At 38.9% G+C, this 21,403-nt stretch overlaps 1 protein-coding gene across 4 annotated transcripts in view; it reads left to right on the forward strand.

Moving 5' to 3' along the window:
• Positions 1-21,403, forward strand: part of SORCS1 (sortilin related VPS10 domain containing receptor 1) — a 304,488-nt gene that overhangs the window by 126,733 nt on the left and 156,352 nt on the right. For all 4 annotated transcript variants that reach the window (XM_040607385.1, XM_040607386.1, XM_040607387.1 and 1 more), the window contains exon 3: positions 1,700-1,799. In XM_040607385.1, the coding sequence (XP_040463319.1) occupies positions 1,700-1,799 (100 nt within the window). The remainder of the gene's footprint in view (positions 1-1,699; positions 1,800-21,403) is intronic.

Genomic DNA, 21,403 nt, shown 5'->3' on the forward strand with positions numbered 1-21,403 from the left:
GAACCAGCAGTTCTTGGCAGGACTGTGTTCAGCATCTTGCTGTAGCTTCTTTCACTTGAATTCTGGCACATCTCTGAGTTATTAACAGAAATAACTGTAACAGTATTCTCATTCTCAGTCCACTGAGGAGATAGCTCGGTTAGTTTACATGTGCTCCTGAGAGAGATGATCTTGTAAAGGGAAGATCAATCAGTAGATGAGAAGTTGACATTAATGCTCTAACCAACAAAGGTCATACATGTGCACAGGGGTGCATATGTTTATTGGTGGGAAGGAGGGAAAGGAAAAAGCTATGGTTGTAAACCATAAGTCAATTGTTACATGATCAGGACTGATACATGCAAATGCTTCTATAATGTTCCTGAATAGAAAGACTCAACTTCAATGCAAATCCACATTTTAGTGCAATTCATCTTAATGGGTAAAACCCCAAGCAGCTGCCTTCTTGTTTTATTCATATACTGATTGCAAAATCTGAAATCCCAGAAGCTGTAGTGTGAATGTAGGTGTAGAACCTGATCCAGAAATTTAACACCCTGCACCCTACACACATGCACATGTAAAAAGGGATGCACACACACCGACTTGTAAACGTTAATTGTCCTAAATACCTTTGTGAATTTAGTCATTGTTTCCCAGATATGAGAGAACCTGGAAATAACGGGTGCCTAGTCTTTACTTCAGAATGACTGGTTTTGGAGTGATTAGCAGAAGGGAAAAATCCATGTTACAACTTGCAAGTGAAGTTCTATATGGACCCATTTGTATGTTCAAAGACGAGATGCAGATTTATTATCTGCAAGAATATGTTATACTTTTAAATGTCTCTGTTACCCGGATACATGTCACTTTTCTGCAGTGTGTGGATACCATCTGTACTGGTTTGGGCTGATTATCTAAATGCCTTGGATATTAGGACATAATTCAGGCAAGGACAAGCTGCATAATGAACAAAAGCTATGTTGATAATTGATCTTGATTCCAATTACATGTTAAGGAGAGACATTACAGGAACTCTGCACAGTCTTATTCACTTGTTTTGTTTTTTCCCAAGAGATGTAGTCAGTGTCTCTATGGGCAACCCTTGTATCAGAAATATATTATTATATATAATATATATCTTTAAGCAAGAATAAAGCACATGTGTCCATGTTCTCTGATAGTTCATGTGGAAAAAAGAAATAAAAATTGTAGGTGTAATGTTTGTGTAGTTAGGTTTTCAAAGGGACATCAATGTTTTTCACAGAAAACTGAACTCCAATTTCACTGAACAATCAGCTGGAGCAGCTATTTTGGAATATACTTAGAAAAGACTCATCTTAACAAAATTAGTCTAAGCTTGAAGTATACAATGAATTGATAACTTTAGTCTCTTGCTGTCTGCTATTTGGCATTTCTGACTATCATTATAGTCTTCTATATGCAGAATTTAGCATTTCTTATTGTACATGTTGATTTTAAAATGCTTTGGGAAGATGCTGGTTTAATTTTTCCTAACCTAATTTAAATGCAAATTATAAGCACTCACATGATGCTGTGTGTATATAATTAAGTATCATTATATACTACATGAATCATTCAAAAAGCTCTAGAGAGCCATTCTGTTATGTAAAGCATGACTTATATTGAAAAGCCGCCAAGTGACTTGTGCTTTTGTGAGTAAGTGTTTGTATTTATGAAATGTCTCTTTGAATTGTAGGTCAACAGATTATGGGACAACGTATGAGAAACTGAATGATAAAGTCGGTCTGAAGACTATTTTGAGCTACTTGTATGTTTGTCCAACAAACAAACGTAAGGTAGGTGATAGCAGGGTTGGCCTGTTTTGACTTTATGATGCAATTTCTGTCCTGGTGATTTCTCCCAGTTTCCTTAGTATCTATTACTATTTAAGTGGCTGGAAACTCTGCCTCCCTCCCCTTGAAAATATATGCGGCTTTACCAAAGTATCAGCCACCTTGTACCATCTATACTACCTACCAGCGTATTTGATGGCATATATGTTAACAAAATATGGTCATTAAATGCATAGGCATAATAGGCATCATGCATTTAATTGTTGCTTACCTCCTGAATCGTGATGCGTTTTGTCGTCTGAAAGTGAGACTCATTAGAATGGCAGAAATGCACCTACAGTGACCAGATTGTATGTAACATTATTTCTTTTAAGTGCTCCCAATAGTTAACTGAACAGGATTTGACAAATTCCTGCAGAGAAAATGCTTTCTGAAGCCCTGAAGGTTTTAGTGATGCAAGCACCCTACTGACTAACAGTTTATTAGGAATTTAGAATGCTGACATGTTCATAAAAGATATCTGATGCCTTCTTTGAGATCAGGTTTTGATAAAATTTTTGTGTTTTGGACGTATGCAATAGGAAGTGATGAAGCACAGTTGACAATTCTGTATTGCAATATTCTTGCATATACTAGTAAAAAATATTGTGTTTAAAGACTCTGCACATGCTGTTTAAGAAGGGTTTAACTCTCGTTTTTGGTGTTTTGGTGTGGAAACTAAGAAGTAGTTTCAATCATCCTGAAATTACTATCAATTTCATTTCAGATATCCTCATATATTGGTCCAGAAAAGAAAAGAATCAAAATGAAATCAAAACATTATTAAATAAATGCCAGTGGTGACACCATTGTCTGCTTGACTTACTAGCTGTGAGGCTATAGTGCATATGCAGCGGGTGGAAGGCCTGACTCAAGCTCTTTATCAGACGGAATATGAACCTGGCTAGAATAGTTTTCTATCCTTGCTTTCTGTCCTAGTGGATAGTTCAAGTTACTAGAAGCAAAACTGAATTGTATCAGCAGAAAATGCTAATGAAGACCCACCTCTAAAGGAGGCTGTGTATATTCCGGCAGCTGAGGTCACTATGATGCTGATTTCATTATACTGAAACACCTATGTATTCTTTAAGATAGATTGTAAAAGGAAGAGGGAGCTGTCCTATCCAGGGAGTAGTTCATGTTTAACTGTTCAAGAGGAACAGGCACTTCTAGGCATGAGTCATTTGTTCTATTAAGAAATTGACCCTGGGTTGATACAAATCATGTCCTAATGTCACCTTCTTTTCTCCAACTGACTTTAAGTGGAAGTCCATGCCGCCAGCTGGGGTGTAGACATGTGACAGTGTATAAGTAATCCTACCCTCTACTCCCCCATCTGGCCCTGTGAACAATGTTTTGCTCATAACCAAGAATCTTTGACTGATGTTCAGGGACTTTCTTCCTTCCCCTGATGAAACAATGTTTGCAGACACTGGAACATAAAGCTAGAGTGGACTTTTAGTGTCATACATTCCACTTCTTTGCTACAGGCAGCTGCCTCATGTGGTCCTAACAAGACATCTATCAAGTGCTCTCTTAATGGTATTCTGGTTAATGGACTATAGCTGTGGAATTCCAGTCCTTACCTGTTCTGATGAAGTTAGGTTTTGCTGGAAGACCCTCAGAAACAGAAGTTGGCTACCATTTGTAATGCCACCTGATTGATTCCTTATACCTACCTGCATAGCTATGATTATACAGGACCGGAAAAAGGTGTAGGAGTAGAGAGATAAATGATTGTAATCAAAGCAATCAAGAAACAGTATGAGTTCAAGTGTCCTGATGAAAATCAGGTTGAATTGGGATTAAATGGTCCCAAATCGGTGGAGCGATCTCTTCTCATTGCAGCTGATCCCTGATGAAGATATGACACTTTTCACTAGAAGCTAAAAAATAAATCATCAGATCACTGAAATATGCTTCAGGTTTGAGGTTTGAAAGGTTAGTCTCTTGGCACAGAGATTGTGGTGTGGAAGGTGTGTGTATATATATACTCGTGCCTGATGTTTGTTGGACAGTAATAATACTGTTCTCTAGAACTAAGAGGGGTTTTAGCTGGGCAAAACCTGCATGATCACTTAGCTATTGTGGTTCAGAGAAACCTAAGATGAAATTAAAGGTTTTGCAAGCATGTTAAACCAACCTAAATGCAGGCTGGCTCTGAAAACCACCTCTGGCTGCACCTTCCCATTCCTTTCCTCACACTGCCACCCTTGTTTGTGTAGCCATCTGGTGAGCTGGATCAAGGACTAATCTGCCTGAAAACTAATCCATTTCCAGCTCAAAAAACAAATAGATGAAAGGATAAAGCTTTCAGGTGGAAGGGTGGAACTGCCTGTTCTGGCAGTAGACTGCGATAAAGTTGGCCTCTAATCAGTATGGGACAGTGCCAGAGGAAAGCTGCGACACAAGGGATGAAAGGACCTGTGTAATGGGCCAAGCTTGAATTTTCCAAAATTTATTTCAGCAGGAGCAGAATTAGGCGTGCGGGGAGAACTTTTGGAAGCCTTGCTTATGCTGTCTATTTCTGTAGAACATTCGGCCGTTCCTCCAATGAATATTTAACTTTAGGCACCTAGCTAGTCCCCCAAGATTAAGAGGGCATGGGTAGTAGAGTGTAGAACTATGTTGTATTTCCACAATGAAAGCAAAAATACTAAACCTCAGGGTCTTTATCATACCTGCTGTGGATGGAAAGCAGAAAGAAATGTACTTAGAAATTTTGCCACCAAGAACACTTTCAACTAAAACCTATGGATCCTGAGACCTGTTTCCCCACTCCCACCCCCTGAAATTCTGATAACACTGTGAGAAACTCTGGTTACTTTGAAAGTTGCATCTTGTTTCACTAATGTGGGCTGGGTGAGAGCTGCAGACATTTTTCTTAAAAGTAGGACTCAACTATGCTAAAATCCATGAACTTTATAACACATACTGTTCATGTGAAGATTTTTTATGCTGCCGCAGTTAATACTGGGCAAATGCTAACAGCATGTTTTCCCTAAATATTTGTTATATGTGGGAAGTGCTTTCTCTGACTGCAGCTGCAGCCTTCTATGTTCTTTGTTCTGCAAGGCATTCCTTAGCAGAGAGAAAACGCTGCTTTGGTAGTGGAAAATAAATGGTGCATTTTTTAATCTTAAAGCTATTGGGCAAGAGACCTTGCTACAACAGTGGTTCATTAGTGGGGCAGCATGGACTTAATTTATTGAAGCTGCCTTCTGAAAAAAATCCTTTTAGCACATGCTTAAGTTTTAGGAATGGTCTCATTGAAACAGAAGGTAAATGTTGGAACTTTGCTGACTCAAGACTGATTGTTTCTAATAAAAACAAGTATACCCTGCACATAGTCTTGTCTGTTCCTTGCAGAGCAGTTGGAACAATGAACTGTAGAATGCATGTAATTGGATTTATTCAAATAATTAATAAATTTGTTCATTAATTTCTGATGATTTTCACATTCTGGAAAAGAACAAACAGCAGCATGTGTTGAATAAATTGTTTGCTGTAATTTATTTGCTCTTCTCCATCTAGAAAAAAAATGTATCTATAAATACACAGGATTTGCAGAGCTTCCCACAGTCTATGAATGCCAATTTCTTTCTAAAAGCATCTGAATTCTAGTTCTTGTCTCTTTATTGAACAAAATTAAATCCTTTAACCAGACATTGTAGACAATGTTGTATTACAAAAGGGTGCTTTGGAAATAAAAATGAGAACAAAGTTAGCTGTTACTTACAATTTAAAGTGATGGCCTATTGCTGTTGCATGATATTTTTCTGAATTACAGTGTTTTCTTAAGTAAATTACAGAAGATGGTGAGTGACATAGCCATGTATAAGTTACAGCAGGAAGAGAGGTGGAAACTCTGGTTTTTAGTATTGTATCCTTTCACTGAATTATGGTACTTCCTGGTCATATGACTAATGGTATAGATTGGGAGGGGACTGGGGAGGGAATTGTAACACAGGGATCTTCCCAAAGGCACAGAGCCTGTTTGAGTATTTGTCAACAAGTCTCTGGAAGAGAGAATCCCCAATGTGCAATAAATCCGTAGGCTTAGGTATGTCAATATTGGCTTATTTGTTAGCTTCACTGAGCCTTTTGTGAGGGGAAATAAAATGATTTAAATGCTTCTACATGAAGGAATAGTGTTTGGGAATCATGGCACTGATGGGTTAAAAATAGATATCCAAGTTGATATCTTGAAAATCCATTTTCACAGAAGTTTGTCATTCACATGCACTAAATTTTATATTCTGTCTTTATCAGAGCCTTTGGTATAGGCTGCTTTTAAACATTGCATGGAAAATCACGGACCTATGCAAATAAAAAGTGAATGAGTGGTATTGGGGATTTACAATTGGTTTAACTAAAGCTTTTCTTTGACTCAAAAAATGCTGCAGGCTAATTTAGACACTGTATCCTTGTATGAAGTACACTGTGTTCTTTGCAAAGAGCCAGTTTGTGCAGCCCATTTGTTCTTTGTACTTTCAAACCACTTGTACCCATGTATCTCCATTTAATTAATAAAATGTTGGGTGATAGTATCTGCCAGCAACTTTTACGCTATTAATAGGGCTAGTCCATCAGATATTTTCTGTGGGTTTGAACTTTTGTTAGGGTTTGTTTTGTTTTGTTTTCTCTCTCCCTTTCTTTCTGCAGGCCTGCCTTGAATTTTCCCTTTATTCCTCCAAATGTTCAGATTTTAATTGCTGTGCAGTAGTGTCCTCTTTTTCTTTCTGTCTAAAGATGAATGCATTACATATGCCTTCCTCTTCTTTTATATTTAGCGGTTGTGATTAGCACCTTTATCACAGCATGTTAAGCACCGTCCTGTTGTGTGTGTAGCTCCAAGATAACGAATATTTATTGTAAATATAATTGCGTGCGTTTCAATGCTGGCCAGATCCCTAACTGCTTCAAATTAATTTCTATTAATGATTTCAAAATGAAAGGAATGGCAGCCCAGGCTTTTGTTCTTTCTAGCATTGGGTGGTGGTGGAGAGAATAGTTGACAAATGTTTCTATCAGTCAAGGCAGGAGAAGATTTACCCTTATTATCTGAAATGGGAATGATTGAGTGCTATTTTGTATCCTGTGGTATTAGAGGTGTTCGCTTGTTTCAGGGAGGCTTCTGGTTTTGGAATGTGAACTGCCGAGTTGTGTAAACACTAAGACCTGAAACTGCGTGCTTTCCACTGCCCTTTGCACCTGCTGTCCTTAAAGTTGAGGTAAATATCCATAGGGATGAACAGTTCCACCTGACATTGCTGTTTCTTTAGAAGCTGTTACTCTCAGTTGCTAAAATCAGACTTGGAACACTTCTAAAAATCCTCTCTGTGACCTGTCTCACTATGGAAGCTTTCGAAAGTCTGATGTGATGACAAGTCTTGATTTTTTTACTTAAGGACAAACAGTTATTTCCAGTGGTGTCCTCCTTGCAGGCCTCTGTAAATCTTAGTGTGAAGGATATCAGTTTGTTTTGGGGAGGTTAGAGCTCAGCAGAGTTCTTAGCACACCTCACTGTAGACTGAACCAGATCCCGTGGTTGTCAAGGGATGGCATCCTTAGTAAATTAGGCACAGTGGGAAACCCAGGGTCTATAGTCGATCAATCATGCCAATAGCCCAAAGTGCTATTGCAGTCCAGTCTTGCAGAGACAAAATCAATTATTCTGTTGCTCTCCTCTTTCATTTGGAAGGAAAGGTCCTTGTTAGCTGCAGGCTGTGAGTGCAGCCTTCAAAGAGACAGTCAGAAGAGACCAAAAAGGCATTGTGTAACAGATGTGAATGGTGGGGGTTTTGGGTGGTTTACTTTTTCTTGTGTGGGTTTTTTTTTTTTCTTGTTTATTTTATTTTAAATTATGTACTGCCCAGGAGATTTCAAGGACATGTTTAATGAAAGATTTTTCTTATCTTTTGCAAGGGAGGAGCCACTTTGTACTGACGTGTTTTGCAGATTGAAAAAATGCATTTCATCAAATGAAAACTTCTGTTTGGATTAGAGGATTAAACCCGGTATAGCATAGGAAGGTATATGAAGAAGCCCCTCCATTTGTTTCAAATGTCTCCTATGCTATGACCATAGGTAAATGAATCTTCATAGCTTCATAGCTATGAATTCATGGATTCTTCTTTTACTTGAGAGACAGTCTTTTAGAAGGGGGGAATCAAGAGAATGTGGGGTGGGATTCATCATGTGGTTTTGCTGATCTGATAGGCAGTTTGGTGTAGATAGGACTACACATGCCTTTTCTCCAATGGTCTTCCAGTGGGAGAACACAGGTGTTCTTCCTCACTTATATCTTTTCTCTAAATACAGTGGTCCAAGTCTTTCATTCAGCAGTTTTGGTTTAAGACTTCACCTCCTGATGAGAAAAGAGTCGAAATCCTGAACGTACAAGGGTCAGAATTACTGGATTGCAGGGGTGGTTCAATGGACTTCTAATAACACTATACACATTTAATTGGTTCACTATCCACAGGAAGAGGGATGTCTCACCCCTCAAAGAAAGAAATTTTTCATGTTCTGCAGTTCAGGAATAATGGTGAAGTAAGTCTGCTACTATTAGAAGCCACTGTTGGTGGTGACTGGAAAGTTATATCCTTATGACAATACATATATTACAATTTTAATTTCTTGTAATATCTGTAAATTCAAGACTAATGCTTCCACCTGTGCACTAGATAATCAAGTACAGACTTGATTTCCATTTCAGAAGATTGTTGTCGTCGTCCCCTGCCCCCTGTCCCCCGCCCCCCATCCCCGCCCCACCCAATATGGAAAGAAGGATAAAGCTAAATTTTTTGTTAGTTTAAAAAGGTAGATTGTTCCACATATTTTTTGGATATGATCTAACACAACTGCAGTTCAGTAGAGTTTCACTGGAGTCAATAAAGACCTGTAAAGTGGCAGTGACTGAAGAGCTGGTGCTGTATTGTTAGTCTTTAATGCTGAGTTCATGGGAAACCAATAATTAACAAGCATTTGGTCCCTGTTAACAAAGTGAAGGCAGACTCTCATTTTTCAAAATGAGTATTTTGACTTTTGAAGTGTCTGGCAGCATTCACTACCAAACTTTCTGATTTGTGGCTATAGTATGTGACAGCTTTTACAATAGCCATTACACACAAAGCCCTTGCCATTATTCTACATTCTACATCTCTTCTTGGACATGAAGTGAAATCAAAGCCCATTTATTCTGCTGCTGCTCTTGTAAGCCTATCAAAAATCATGGCAGTTTTGACATTTTCCCGCTAAAAGTACTACAGTATGCTGTTGTATCTCACAGAAGTCTCCAAGGGCACACAGAGTGTTGAAACTAATGATAGGGTAGTATGAGCCATGGAATTTGGCTTTAGAGCCAAGATTCACCCAGGCTAAGGAGGGTTTCAAAGGTGGTGTTTCCATTCTGATTCTGACCCCTGTTTTGTACAAACTGGGCAGTTAAGGTTTATGCAAGATAATCTTTTGTTGAATGTCCTTCAATTATTTCATCCTTTTTTAATTCTTCAGTGATTTCCCAAATATTCTGGAACAGATGCTTTCCCTTTTGGCAAAGCAGGACATATGCCAGCAGCTTAGAGATCAGAGGAGGAATGTGTTGCTAGCTGCAGCCTAAATAAAGGCAGCTGCAACTGATGGTAGAGCAAGAATGCATCCAACTGCAGAGCAGACCTGTCTTATTGTCAAACTTGTAGCTCCATCCATTTCCATAAGGAAGAAAAGAAGAAAACCAGGGAGAAAGCCAGCCGCCATAATATTGATTTTTTTTTCTTGTGATAAACTACCCCCAATAAATTGAAAATCAGCTGGTTTTGTGTCCCATCAAGTTGGACTGAAAATATGTGCAGTAGGGTTGTTTTCATTTACCTTCTGGATTTTGAGCCATTAAAGATACATACCTAAATCTCACTTTTATATCTCTTCACTGCTGTGTTGTGGTAGGAACTTAATTCTTTGGTTGCAAAATGTGGAAATTGTCTTGTTACTGCATGACTTCAGAAGCTGGCCTTAAAGGGAAAAATAGCGTGATACTGCAGCATAAGCCATATGATGGTTGGTTGGCTGGGGTTTGGAACTGGTAACAATAACAAAAGTATGACTATTGACCACAGGAGCTCTGAACTCAGCCATCCCTTGCCATGTCTGCGACAGAGTCATATGTATTATCTTTTAATTAGCGTAATCTATAGGGCATGTTTATCAGCAGATTGCAATTGCTCACTCCTGTAGTCTAGATATGTTATGATGAAGAAATTGACTAAATGACAGGATACTTGAGTGTTACACCTTCTGGCTGGCTGTACTTGGAGTACAAGGAGAAGAGAAGAAATAGAAGAAAATAAAAAAAATAGTCTTGATTATGAAAATTCTGATAGATGTTCATAAATCTATGAATTTAGAGAAGGGGAGTGGTGGCAAGGATTAATGGATATAATTAGAAAGTTGTCTGATGCTAAGAAAATGTGGAATTTGACTTGTATGCAGATAGCATGAGAATTAGAGACTAACAAATAGTAACTCATATATCATATCAAGAGTAACAGCTCACTGCGGAAGCAGCCAAGCTTCTGGGAGAAAATGGGACTAATTCAGTGTCTGGTATTAAAAGATATTGCAGAAACTGTAAATGAGCTATTTCCTTTTAGTGCTACTAAGTGAAAAGTTTAGGTTTCTTGTTGCAGGGACAGAGAGAGATATCCCAGAGCCAGAAGAGGGGGAAAAAATCCTGAGTCAAAGGTAACACAAAAGAGAATTTAAGGGTCAAAATTTACTGAAAATCAGACACTGTAATCCATATTTTTGTCTCTAGTCTTTTGATTCCTATCTCTCCACCTCTTCTTATTAGTAGAAAAAAAAAAAAAAAGGAATTAAAATATTTAGGAAGGGCATATAATTTGGGGAGCAAAGAAAATACAATGGCTACTACAGCTTGAAAAATAATGGCATAGTGAAGTATAAGTAGGAGCACAAAGAATTATCCTTCTCTTTACCATGGACTGGCTTCCAGATGGGTACAGGTCTCCCACAAATTTGCACAAACACAGTTTTTCTGTGGAGGAATCTCTTCTACCACGTTCAGAAGTAATGAATTGTGGTCAGTGGTTCTTTAAAGGTAGGATTTTTTAAGGGATAAGTGACAGCAAAGAAGAGAGAGCTGTTGAGGAAGTGATCATCGTGATAATGGCAATAATTGGAGACAGTGCTGAGGGCAGTGTAGGAAGAATGACATTAATCGAATAGACCAAAATAGGCTCATATAGAACTATTGGAGTTAGTGCTGTGTATTCTGATGCAGTGGATCAAGCCCTATACTGTTTCCCAATAATTTTTTCATCATGGTGAATGTTTAGGGCACACTTGTGCCTTCACAGTGTTTTTGTATATGTTTGCTAAGAAAGGCATATGTGGATCTGAGGGAAATACTTGGTAGTAAATGTTGAATGTTGCAAAATGTTCCTGGAAATTTGAGAGCCAACACATTGTTTTTTGCTTTTTCCTAAACTGCCAGTACAGTTTAAAAACTGGAGGTGGTGGAATATTTTCAAAAGATAAGAAATGTTTAAATAACACGTTATTTGACAACAAACAAACAAATTTATGAAGTGTTCTGTTGCATATAGAATGTTACGAATAATGGATTTTGCTATTTAGAAAAAATTCACTTATTCCTGCTCAAACTTTTTTTTTTTATACTGAGGTTATGCAAGGCTTTTCTGTCTTGAAGGGATTAATGTTAAATTGACAGTGTTTCTGGGATGAAAAGCTAAAATCATTCTGTTTTGAAACATTTGCACTTTTAATTTCTTAGGAGATTTACCAAGATAAATGCTACTGAAAACAATGGAACTTAATAATGATCTTGTATTGTATTCTTAATCACTTTGTTTCTTTCATTGTCAAAAGTCTGCCCTTAACAGTTTCAATACAGCAAAACACTGAATTCTCCTCTGCACACATGTATTTAGGTCTCTTTATACCTCTCTGTACACATAAAGCCTCTTCACAGTTTTCAGTCCCATGTATCTTATTCCTTCACCAAAGCAAATAAGGAGAATTAGAATTGAATTCAGTGGACAACAAATGGCCATCGAAAAAAGAGGGGAGAATGGTATTAGAAGTTTAAGTAACTTAATGATAACTGAGCAATTTAGTTTTAGCAAGAATTTTCAGACATTAGTCCCTTGGGAGGACAAACTTCAGGAATACACACAAAGAAACATGAGAATGAACTGTGATCTGGTCCTTGCATCCCAAATTCCCTATGTGCAGGCATTTCTCAGGGGTTTGTGTCTGAATGATGAGATGTTTATGTGCCTGCATCAATACTTCCCCCACCCCCCCCACCCCGATAGACCAAAGATACAGAAAGAAAGCAATGGGATATATTCTCTGTGAAACTGCACAGTTAACAGAACTGACCTCACTTTTTGGTGACTAATTTTGCTGCAAAATTAGGAGGTGTATCTTCAGACAAGATTAGAAAAATCACTTTTCCCTCTTTTAGGACTCCTTTGCACAGCAAATTGTGCAAAGTTTGAACATTATCTTGTGTGTTGGTTTTTTTCAGCCAGAATGTTTTAGAGGATTTAGCCTTGAGCACGTGGTGTGGATGCTGGACACTGTTTGCTCATAGGTTCAGCACTTTCTGTGCACTCTTGAGCATGTTGTCTACTCTGGGTATAGCTTTGTGGTGAAGATAATCTATTAGAAGTTGTTCCTTTAATGAGTCTGGCCGTGGGTTTACAGCTGTTTCTGGACATTATGCAGGACTGACAACTTTATATCATATTTTTGTGACTCATTGTTCTGCATCAAGCCCCGGATTCTTCTGTCCTATTTATAAGTTAGGAACTTCGGAGATAGAGATTTTTTTTTTCTCTGTGTTTGAACAGCATCTGTTCCTTTGAGTTCTGATGCACAACTTGTCTCCCATTTATCACTATTACTAATGGTAAATAGTGCGCATGATAGCATAGCAATTGCATAGCTGTCCTTCAGGACAGCAGTCTCTGCTTAGTCTCTGGCACTTAGGAAAGAAATGCAAACATGTCCATATGCCCTCCCTAATGTAATGTTGTTCAGCTCCCAGAAAGCAAAGAACAATTGCAGCCAAAGGCAGCCAGACAGTATCAGCTGGGGAAGAAAGTGTAAGAGTTTCTCTGCCTACATCTTGGGACCCTTGGTCATTTATGCATTTTGCGTTAATAGGTGCTTGAGAAGAAATATTTTCAGACTTAGTTTATGAATGAGATCAAATATATGTTTGAGATCAAATGTATGTTTTTTCTAAGGTCAGAAAATAATCAACTGCAAAGGCAGGAACAGACACAGGATTTTGATTGAAATCCTAGCCACAAAATCATCTTTTCTCCTAATTCATATAATTCTGGAAGATCTGATCTCCTTTTATACCTTTCCTTTCTTGCAGGGAGTCCCAAACTGCATGCTATCCATGCAAGTTGTTACCCTTTATTTGTATTGTTAAAAAATATATAAACCTTTTAACAACAAAAAAAGAGCTGAAAGGAAACAAGGAAACATCATTCAAAGCCCGTTGGGAGAAAAGCAGCACTAGGCCATTGCAAAGGGATAGAAGAAGCTTAAGTCAGTCATCCAGTGTAGCAGTGGGCAAGGTTCAAAAACCATCTGCTTCCCCAGACCCCTGTGTGTCTAACACCAGTGTGCATTGAAATATTCCTTGTTTATCTTGAAAATAAATACATTTCTTCCAGACTTTTTGAAAATGTCTGGCATTTTGAACCTTGGAGCCGAGAGCTATCTTCCAAGTCAAGTCCCTTGTTGAAGTGTTTCACCATTCTCTTTTTGTAGTATCTCTACCAGCAAAACTCTTCCTTGTGTTCCAGGATTCCAAACCTTTCCTTTTGCTACTGTTTCAAGTGTGTTACTGACATTTACAAGCTCTCACAGCAGCATTCAGTCAATTACCACCAAAGACTCCCATTGTTCCAGGGAGACTGACCTTTCCCCTTGGGCACCAATTAAAATCTATTACTTTTATTCCCATAGTGCTTGCTGTAATTGGAGCTATGGCTCTTTGCCAGGTAGAATTTGTTGGGGTTTTGTCTGCTTTTCTTCATCACTGAAACTTTGCTAAAGGTAGCAAGAGTGAAAATTCCAGAACACATATATATATATATATATACACACACACACACTTTGGGGAAAACAGCATAGTTTTAATGAAGCTTTTAAATTAATCTCTCTTATGCTTGTCATCAGGAGTATAAGAAAATTCCAAATGAAAGAGTAAGTGCTTCACATGATGGCATGGCTTGCTTCCTCTTTTTGTTTTCTTCCTTCAGCTAATGGGCTCCAATTATTCTACAGCAGAGATTTGCCAGCAGTTGAAGGGCAGACATGCTGTTGGCCTTGCTAGTAACTAACTACAGTGCTCTGAAAGTTGAGGGGAGAAAGCTGGACAGCTGTGTACCAAGCAAATGACTTGAGCCCCAAGGCCTGTACTTTCCTGTATTGCAAACCACTAGAAACAAAGACTGTAAATACCGCATTACTACTAACAAAGCTGTCTATTGTCATTAAAATTCTTACCGTAAAATTATACTTTCATGCTTATTAAGTCTTTCCACCAACTCCTGTTTCCTCTTTCAGCTGGAATTTTTGAGGGTAGAAGCAACTGCTGATGGAGTATGGAGACTTTTTCTTTATTGAAGATGTCTGTCTGGAGAACTAGTCAGACTAGCCTCACTGCAAGAGGGACACTGAGATGCTGGACCATGTCCAGAGAAGGACAATGAAGCTGGTGAAGGGTCTGGAGAACAAGCCCTATGAGGAGCAGCTGAGTGAACTGGGGCTGTTTAGCCTTGACAGGAGGCAGCTCAGGGGGGACCTTATTGCTCTTTACAGCTCCCTGAAAAGAGGTTGCAGGCAGGTGGGGGTTGGTCTTTTCCAGATAACAAGTGACAGGACAAGAGGGAATAGTCTCAAGTTGCGCCAGGGGAGGTTTAGATTGGATATTAGGAAAAAATTCTTCACTGAAAGGGTGGTCAAGCATTGGAACAGGCTGCCCAGGGAGGCCCTGGTGGAGTCACCATCCCTGGAGGTGTTTAAAAAACATGTAGATGTGGTGTTTAGGGACATGGTTTAGTGATGGACTTGTCAGTCCTGGGTTAATGGTTGGGCTTGATGATCTTGAAAGTCTTTTCCAACCTGAATGATTCTATGATAAACCAGAACATGGTTGGTTGGGTTTTCTTGTTTGTTTGTGGGGGGGGGTTTTGGGGGGGGTTTTTTTTTTGGTGAAAGTTCGCGACTTTAAAAAATGTGTTCAGGTGTCTTGGTGTCTTGTTTTTGTCGTCTCTTCTTGTATGTGATCTTTGAGGTTACATGAAAACCTTGCATGTTCAGCCTATTGCCAAACCTTCAATACTTCTTAAGGAAAAAAAGTAATATTATCGTGATATGTATCAGAGAAGGCAATTCAGTTTTAATATCAGCATAGTATACAGGGTTATGGTATAGATGCTTGGGTATAAAACAGACATTAGTAAGCTGTCCAGAGGTTTCTAAATAATTATTATGATGAAGAATTCAGAAAAATCTAGTGTCTACCATTTTGCACAAGCCTAATTACAAGAGAATTTGACTTGCTTAGAAAATGGCCGTGTTGTATATAAGCCAGTGTAATATCTGCCAGTATCTCCTTGCCTGATAATTGTAGAGCAAAGTCTGGTTCATTTTTCTTCCTGTTTTTGGTACAAGGCATTCTGTTTTGGTTTCTTATTCACTTGTTTTGCTCAAGTCTTCATACTCTAGTAAGTTAGTAGACCACACTTCAACGTTTTTGTGCAGAATGATTCCGTAGCCGGCACCAAATAACTTTAAACTTGGTGACATAGATAAGTCACAGGTGATTCTAGGAATGTGTGTGAATAAGACCAAGAATTAGTTTTTCCTTCACCTACAAAACTCTGTAAAAACAATGCTTTTCCTGGGCCCATATTCTTCCTTGAGTGGAATTTGATGAAACATTACATTTCCCTCCTCACAATGACTCAAACCTTTCCTCCACCCCTCTCCACGCCCCCCCCCCCCCCCCCCCCCCCCGAGATTTAAAGGAACCAAAGCTGTAAACGACCACTGAGTAGCTTCACTGTTGAAAAGGAACAAAAGATACACCTTTCTTCTTCAGTCCAAGGGAGGATCCCTGGTCCTAAGAAAGAGTTGCTTGTGCATTTTGGTTTCACATGTAACTTTTATTTTAAGATTGCTATCTCTGCAGATTTAGGGAACCACTTTTCCACCATCTTCCCTAGAATAAGGCTACCAATAATTGGAAATACTGACAGTCCCTTATACCATTCTGGACTTCTAACGCTCTTTCTGTTTGCTTGTTTACTTTTGCTGGTTCCAGAAGGTTGTTTTAGATGTGAATCAGGCTCAAAATTGATTTTTATGTCTAATAAACCTGGAAAAATAAAACTTCCTGAACTGGGAGCTTTATTAACTGCAGGAACAGATTTGTCAAGCCCTGCTAGATACTATTTCATATATTATGGGGAAATAAAAAATATCAAGAAGTAAAAATAAAAAGATTTTATAGAAGGGTTTGAAATTTCCCTAGGGATAAAATAAAGCCTCTACCTATTTCCTTTTTTTTTTTTTTCTCCTGGCCATCAGATTATAACTTAGGAGGCAACCCCCCAGGGATGAATGCAAACTTTGTCATCTGAAGCCAGCAAGAGGCAACTAGGTTTGCATGATAAAGAGGTAGTTTATCATCTGTGCCATTATGTGCTTTAACATCAGAAATCCAAAGCAACTCCAGTTAATTATTAAGTCTTTCTATATGGGGGATAAAACCAACATTGATTCATTATAGCTAATATAAACTGAAGTATTGAGGCTTTCCTTTATTCAAGCTTTCCTGAGAATGCTAAGAGGTAGAACTCGCATCAGACTTTTTGCTTGCTAAAGGTTTCCTTCATAGCTGAAAACAACCATGGAAGATCATGGTGGAGAAAACAACAACATTAAAGAAAAACAAAAACAACAAAAAAAAGGGTCCAAGAACCCCTTTCTCATGAAGAATAGTAGAACAAAATATGTTGTAGGCTTTATGGGGTCGAGTAGCACCTGGCCTGAAGTTATTGGTGTCTAAAGAATGTTTGACTTTGGCCTGAAGCTTGTAATCACACTTTTGTTACAGAAGCAGTGTCTTCACCCTCTGTAAGCCTTTCTAGCTGGGTTAGTCCGAGTTTGGGTTTTTGCTTAACTTCTACATCATTTTCTTGGATACCAAGCTACTACTCTGACAGCTAGGGAAAACCATTGTGTAACAGTTCTCTGGAAACAACTGCCTTACTCTGAGAAATCTCCCAACCTGTCTTCATGCTGCAAACTGACAGGAGGTGTTATTGGCTGTGTTAGGAAGGAGTCAGCAGATGCTAGAGGTTTGGACTCGGCATACGGGTTCATGTCATACTAAAGTGTTTCCATTAAAACATTTCTAAATGTCTTAGGAGTGTATGTACCATTTTCCTGATTTGGCAGGCAGCCTGAAAAGTAACTCTGAACCATGTGAATTGCCTTGTGTGTCCCAAAGAGCTATTAATTCCAATTCTTGGTAATCAAAAAGTCTCTCTTCAGTTCTAGCCTTACCATGAGTGCAGGTATATGCTATTTATTCACTGACATCACATATCTAAGCTGATGGGTAACCCTGATCCTTTTGCTATCGTTTATATACATCATGTATTACAGTAAACATTTTCCCTTTACAACAAAATTAAGTCAGAAGGGTCATCCTTACAGGCAGAATTTGGACAGGAATTTAACATCGTCTGAGGTGAATTAGGCATACAGGTAAAGCCTGTAGTTATGATCACTAGTTTCACTGGATAGGTGTACTTTCCTTCCCACAGTATCTCTGCAGGTCACATCTAAATAAACAGCAAAAGAAGGTTTATAAAAGCATTTCTTTCTCTCCTAGTGGTTGATAATGATCAAGCAGTGTATGTTAACTGGCAAGCAGCATGTACTATGCTTGTCACAGCAGAGCGCCACAAACCCAGAGGCAGAAAAGTAAAAAAAATAATTGTATGTATTATTTTTTCGCTGTGTCAACCTGCATCTTTACTTGACCCTGTAATTATAGGGTCATGTAATTAGCTGTTCAGATCGAGGCTGTGGTTATAGATGTAGCAAACAAGGGCTAGGAATAAAAGAAAATAAAAAGAAAATGCTGCAAAGCACTAGCAGAGTCATGAGTAAAGAGGTAAGTAAAAAATGTCTAAGTTGGCTAGTCATTTCTGCCAGTGTTCCAGATTCCAACACTTATCCACTGCTCAGTCTGTTTCTGTGATATTAGAGCCCCTAAAATCATGCATCCGTTCCGAGTATGGCTGCCGCCTCAGTCAGTGTCCTTCAAGAATGAGCCTAAGCCCACTCTGAGGGTGAGATTTGCAAACATGCTGAATGTAGGTGTAGGCTAAAAGGAAACTCAGGGAGAAAACAAAACACTTCTTTGGGCCTCAGGATTCCCTTTATTTCAGTGAGGATCTGCTAGCATGTGATTGATCATCACTGAATGGTTGGCGTTGGTCAGAAAAGTCAACCATAAAGTGGTTGTTTGAGGATGTCGATGGTGTTTACAAGCAGGCAAGATCTGCAGGCAGGATGAGTTTGGCTGTTATTTCCACAATTTGAACAATGGATGCAGTGTGACAAGTTTGCATATTCAGCAATGTAGCCTCATGGAGCTAAGTCAAGAGAACTCAAGGTTTAGATTCCTTCTTTATGTAGCTCCCTGAAAGCACTGTAGATGTAGCTAAATCTATATACATTTATAACAGGCTAGGGCATCTTAATCACAAAACTATCCATGGGCTGTACCTCTGTCTTGTAGCTGACTCCTACAGGCAATAGGCTGGCACAGCCCAAGGTAGCTTTCAGCTAATTCAGCTACCCCCAATAGGAGTATAGGTTGCAACAGCCTGTCAAGAACTTGGAGCATTTTCCTTACATGGCTAAAACATGTATAACTGCATCTCAGCTGACGTCAGTATTCAAGTTAACTGGATTATATTCATATCTGTAGGATTCTTACCTTCCCAAAGCAGTGGAGAGGTGACTTTAAGAAATGTAAGAATTTTTAATAATCTAAAATTCAAGTAATCTGGGTTTATTTCTTTATCTGTTTCCTGGCTTGCCACATAACTTTGAAAAAGCTGTATTGGTGTTTTACACTGGGAAGTGCTAGGTCTTGACCTCTGCAAAACAGAAATGTATTTCACTGAGAAATTCTAAGAGTTTCTTTGGGTGAGGTGCTGCGTTAAGTGCAAACAATTTTTATTAATAGTCAATTCATGTGCATAATAAAAAAAATAGTTGCCCACTATAAAGAAGGTTGTATTATTCAATATATCTAAATTACAGCCACAGTAAAACTGTGTGTATAGGTTCTGTTTGGAATTATATGAATAGGTGCTACATTATTGCTATGTGAAAGATATACAGTGTGTACTGCTTCAGCTGGAAAAAACATGTCTTTCAGTAAAAAGACATTTTCTAGGCTAGATACACTAATATTTTATGAAAACGTGAGTGAAGCAGATTCATCAAAAGGATAATGAGATCACAACATTATTTTTGCTGGGGTGGAAGACAGTTTAAAAATAAAAATCAAACCCCAGTACAGCATCTCTCTAGGTTATCTGCTTTCAACTTCTAAGCAGCAGAAGGGCTTGTTCTCTCCTTAAAACGCAAAGCATCAGAAAAAAAAAAGAAGTCTTCTCCTCTTGAAAAATCCATCCCTAAATGTCATAAAACATTACTCAGTAATCTATCAAATCATTCACACTGAAGGCTGCTGCGGTCGAGTTTGAGTTTAATCTAAAGTGAAATTAGCCCATGTGCTTCTTCCTTCTGGGTCAGACTCATCCCACATGGGTTCTTTCCTAGGGGTTCTCCAGGGACAGGGTGATTGTGATCAGAGATAGTATTAATGATGATGAATGTGTAATGGGAGAAAGTGATTTTTCAGAGGCACAGAGGGTCAGGCAGGTACCCAGCTCTCAGTGGGTACCTTCAGCGAGTACTCTTTATATGCAATTCTCCTTTTAAATGTGTTTCAATTCAGATAAAATGTTCCACCTTAATGATTTGTGGAGAGCAGCAAAAATGAGTTTTTCCCCTGTTTGAATATGTGGAAGAGCCCCTTTCCCCCTTCGGTCTGAGAATATTTGCAATTATCTTAGTCACTAGTAGGTTGTCGTAGCTTTTTGGCTATCTTTGGTGTTTTGGCAACCCAAATAACTGATGAATTTCTCTGAACTAGATTGACAGCCTTATGCATGACTGCACAGGAGCATGTCTTGCTTCCTTCTCTGGACCATACTTGCACATCAGCCTCTTCACTGGCAATGTCTATGCCCAGGCAAAACAGCGGACCTGATGGTTAAACAGGTCACCACCACACTGCAGGGGAGTGTAAGGGTGAGAGGCTTCTGGTAGTCACTCAGTAAGTGAGAATACAGTGGGTACAGGGCTTAAAGGTTAGATTGACCTTGGCTGAAGCTGCCTCTGTTCCTGTCAGACTGCTCAGGATCAAACACGGGGAAGGATTATCCAGACCCACTCCTCTCAGCCCTGTGAGGGCTGGCAGGTAGGAAGCCAGCCAGCAGGCAAGCCTTGAGGTTTTAGTTAATCACAGAGCAAGCTCAGCCTCTAAATTTTTTCACTTGCTGATAGCCACCTGTGAATGGTTTGTCAGGGAAAGGTGTCACAATCTTCATTGTCCATTTAGCTCTTTGCTTCAAGTTGGCAACAAGGAGTTTATTGACTACCAAGTGCAGCCTGTGGTGTGACAAGCACATGCACAATACAGATTCAGACTCTTTCCCAAATTATTTCATGTGAAACATCTAACAATGACTGGAGACTGACTGTTCTCATCATTATGGGCTTTGGAGGTATTGTTAAGTACCCACTGTCATTAGCTCCAAAGACCTTTTGTTTGTGTTCTTCAAAATATTCTTTCCAGTCTCCCTACCATGCTTCTTGGAAAGTACCTATCCCGCCACCTTGGTCCTAAAACTCATTTTTAGTATGAGATCTCTGTAAAGGCATCACAGGTCATAATGAGCCTAGTTTAAATTGGCCAACTGAAGTGCTGAAGATATATCATTAGCTAGACTAATAACCTAAGATACTCCTTCTCTTCATGATTCCCCCCTTTTCAGTGACCTTCTGCATCCCTTTAGCATAAGAGCAAAGAAGCTTCAGACCTCCTGTTTTCCAGACAAATAATCACTGCCTTCAAGCCTCATTTACCAGTTGTGTGTCTGTTCTCTTTTTCTTCTCTGTGTTCTTCGGTATTTTCCTTTGAAAGCAAGGGAGGAATCTTGGCATTATTCAGGGAGCAGAGAGGAGAAAAAATAAAATCCCAGGGTTTCTTATGCATCTGACTTATTTCGCTTTTAATGGCTAATTGCTTCTCTCTTCAAAGACTTGCTAAGGAAAAAAAAACCAAAAAAACACAAGAACTGAGCTATAGCTCATCACTGCTACATCGTTTGACT

The sequence above is a fragment of the Falco naumanni genome, chromosome 9 (genome assembly GCF_017639655.2).
Source record: "Falco naumanni isolate bFalNau1 chromosome 9, bFalNau1.pat, whole genome shotgun sequence".
In the NCBI taxonomy this organism is placed as follows: Eukaryota; Metazoa; Chordata; class Aves; order Falconiformes; family Falconidae; genus Falco; species Falco naumanni.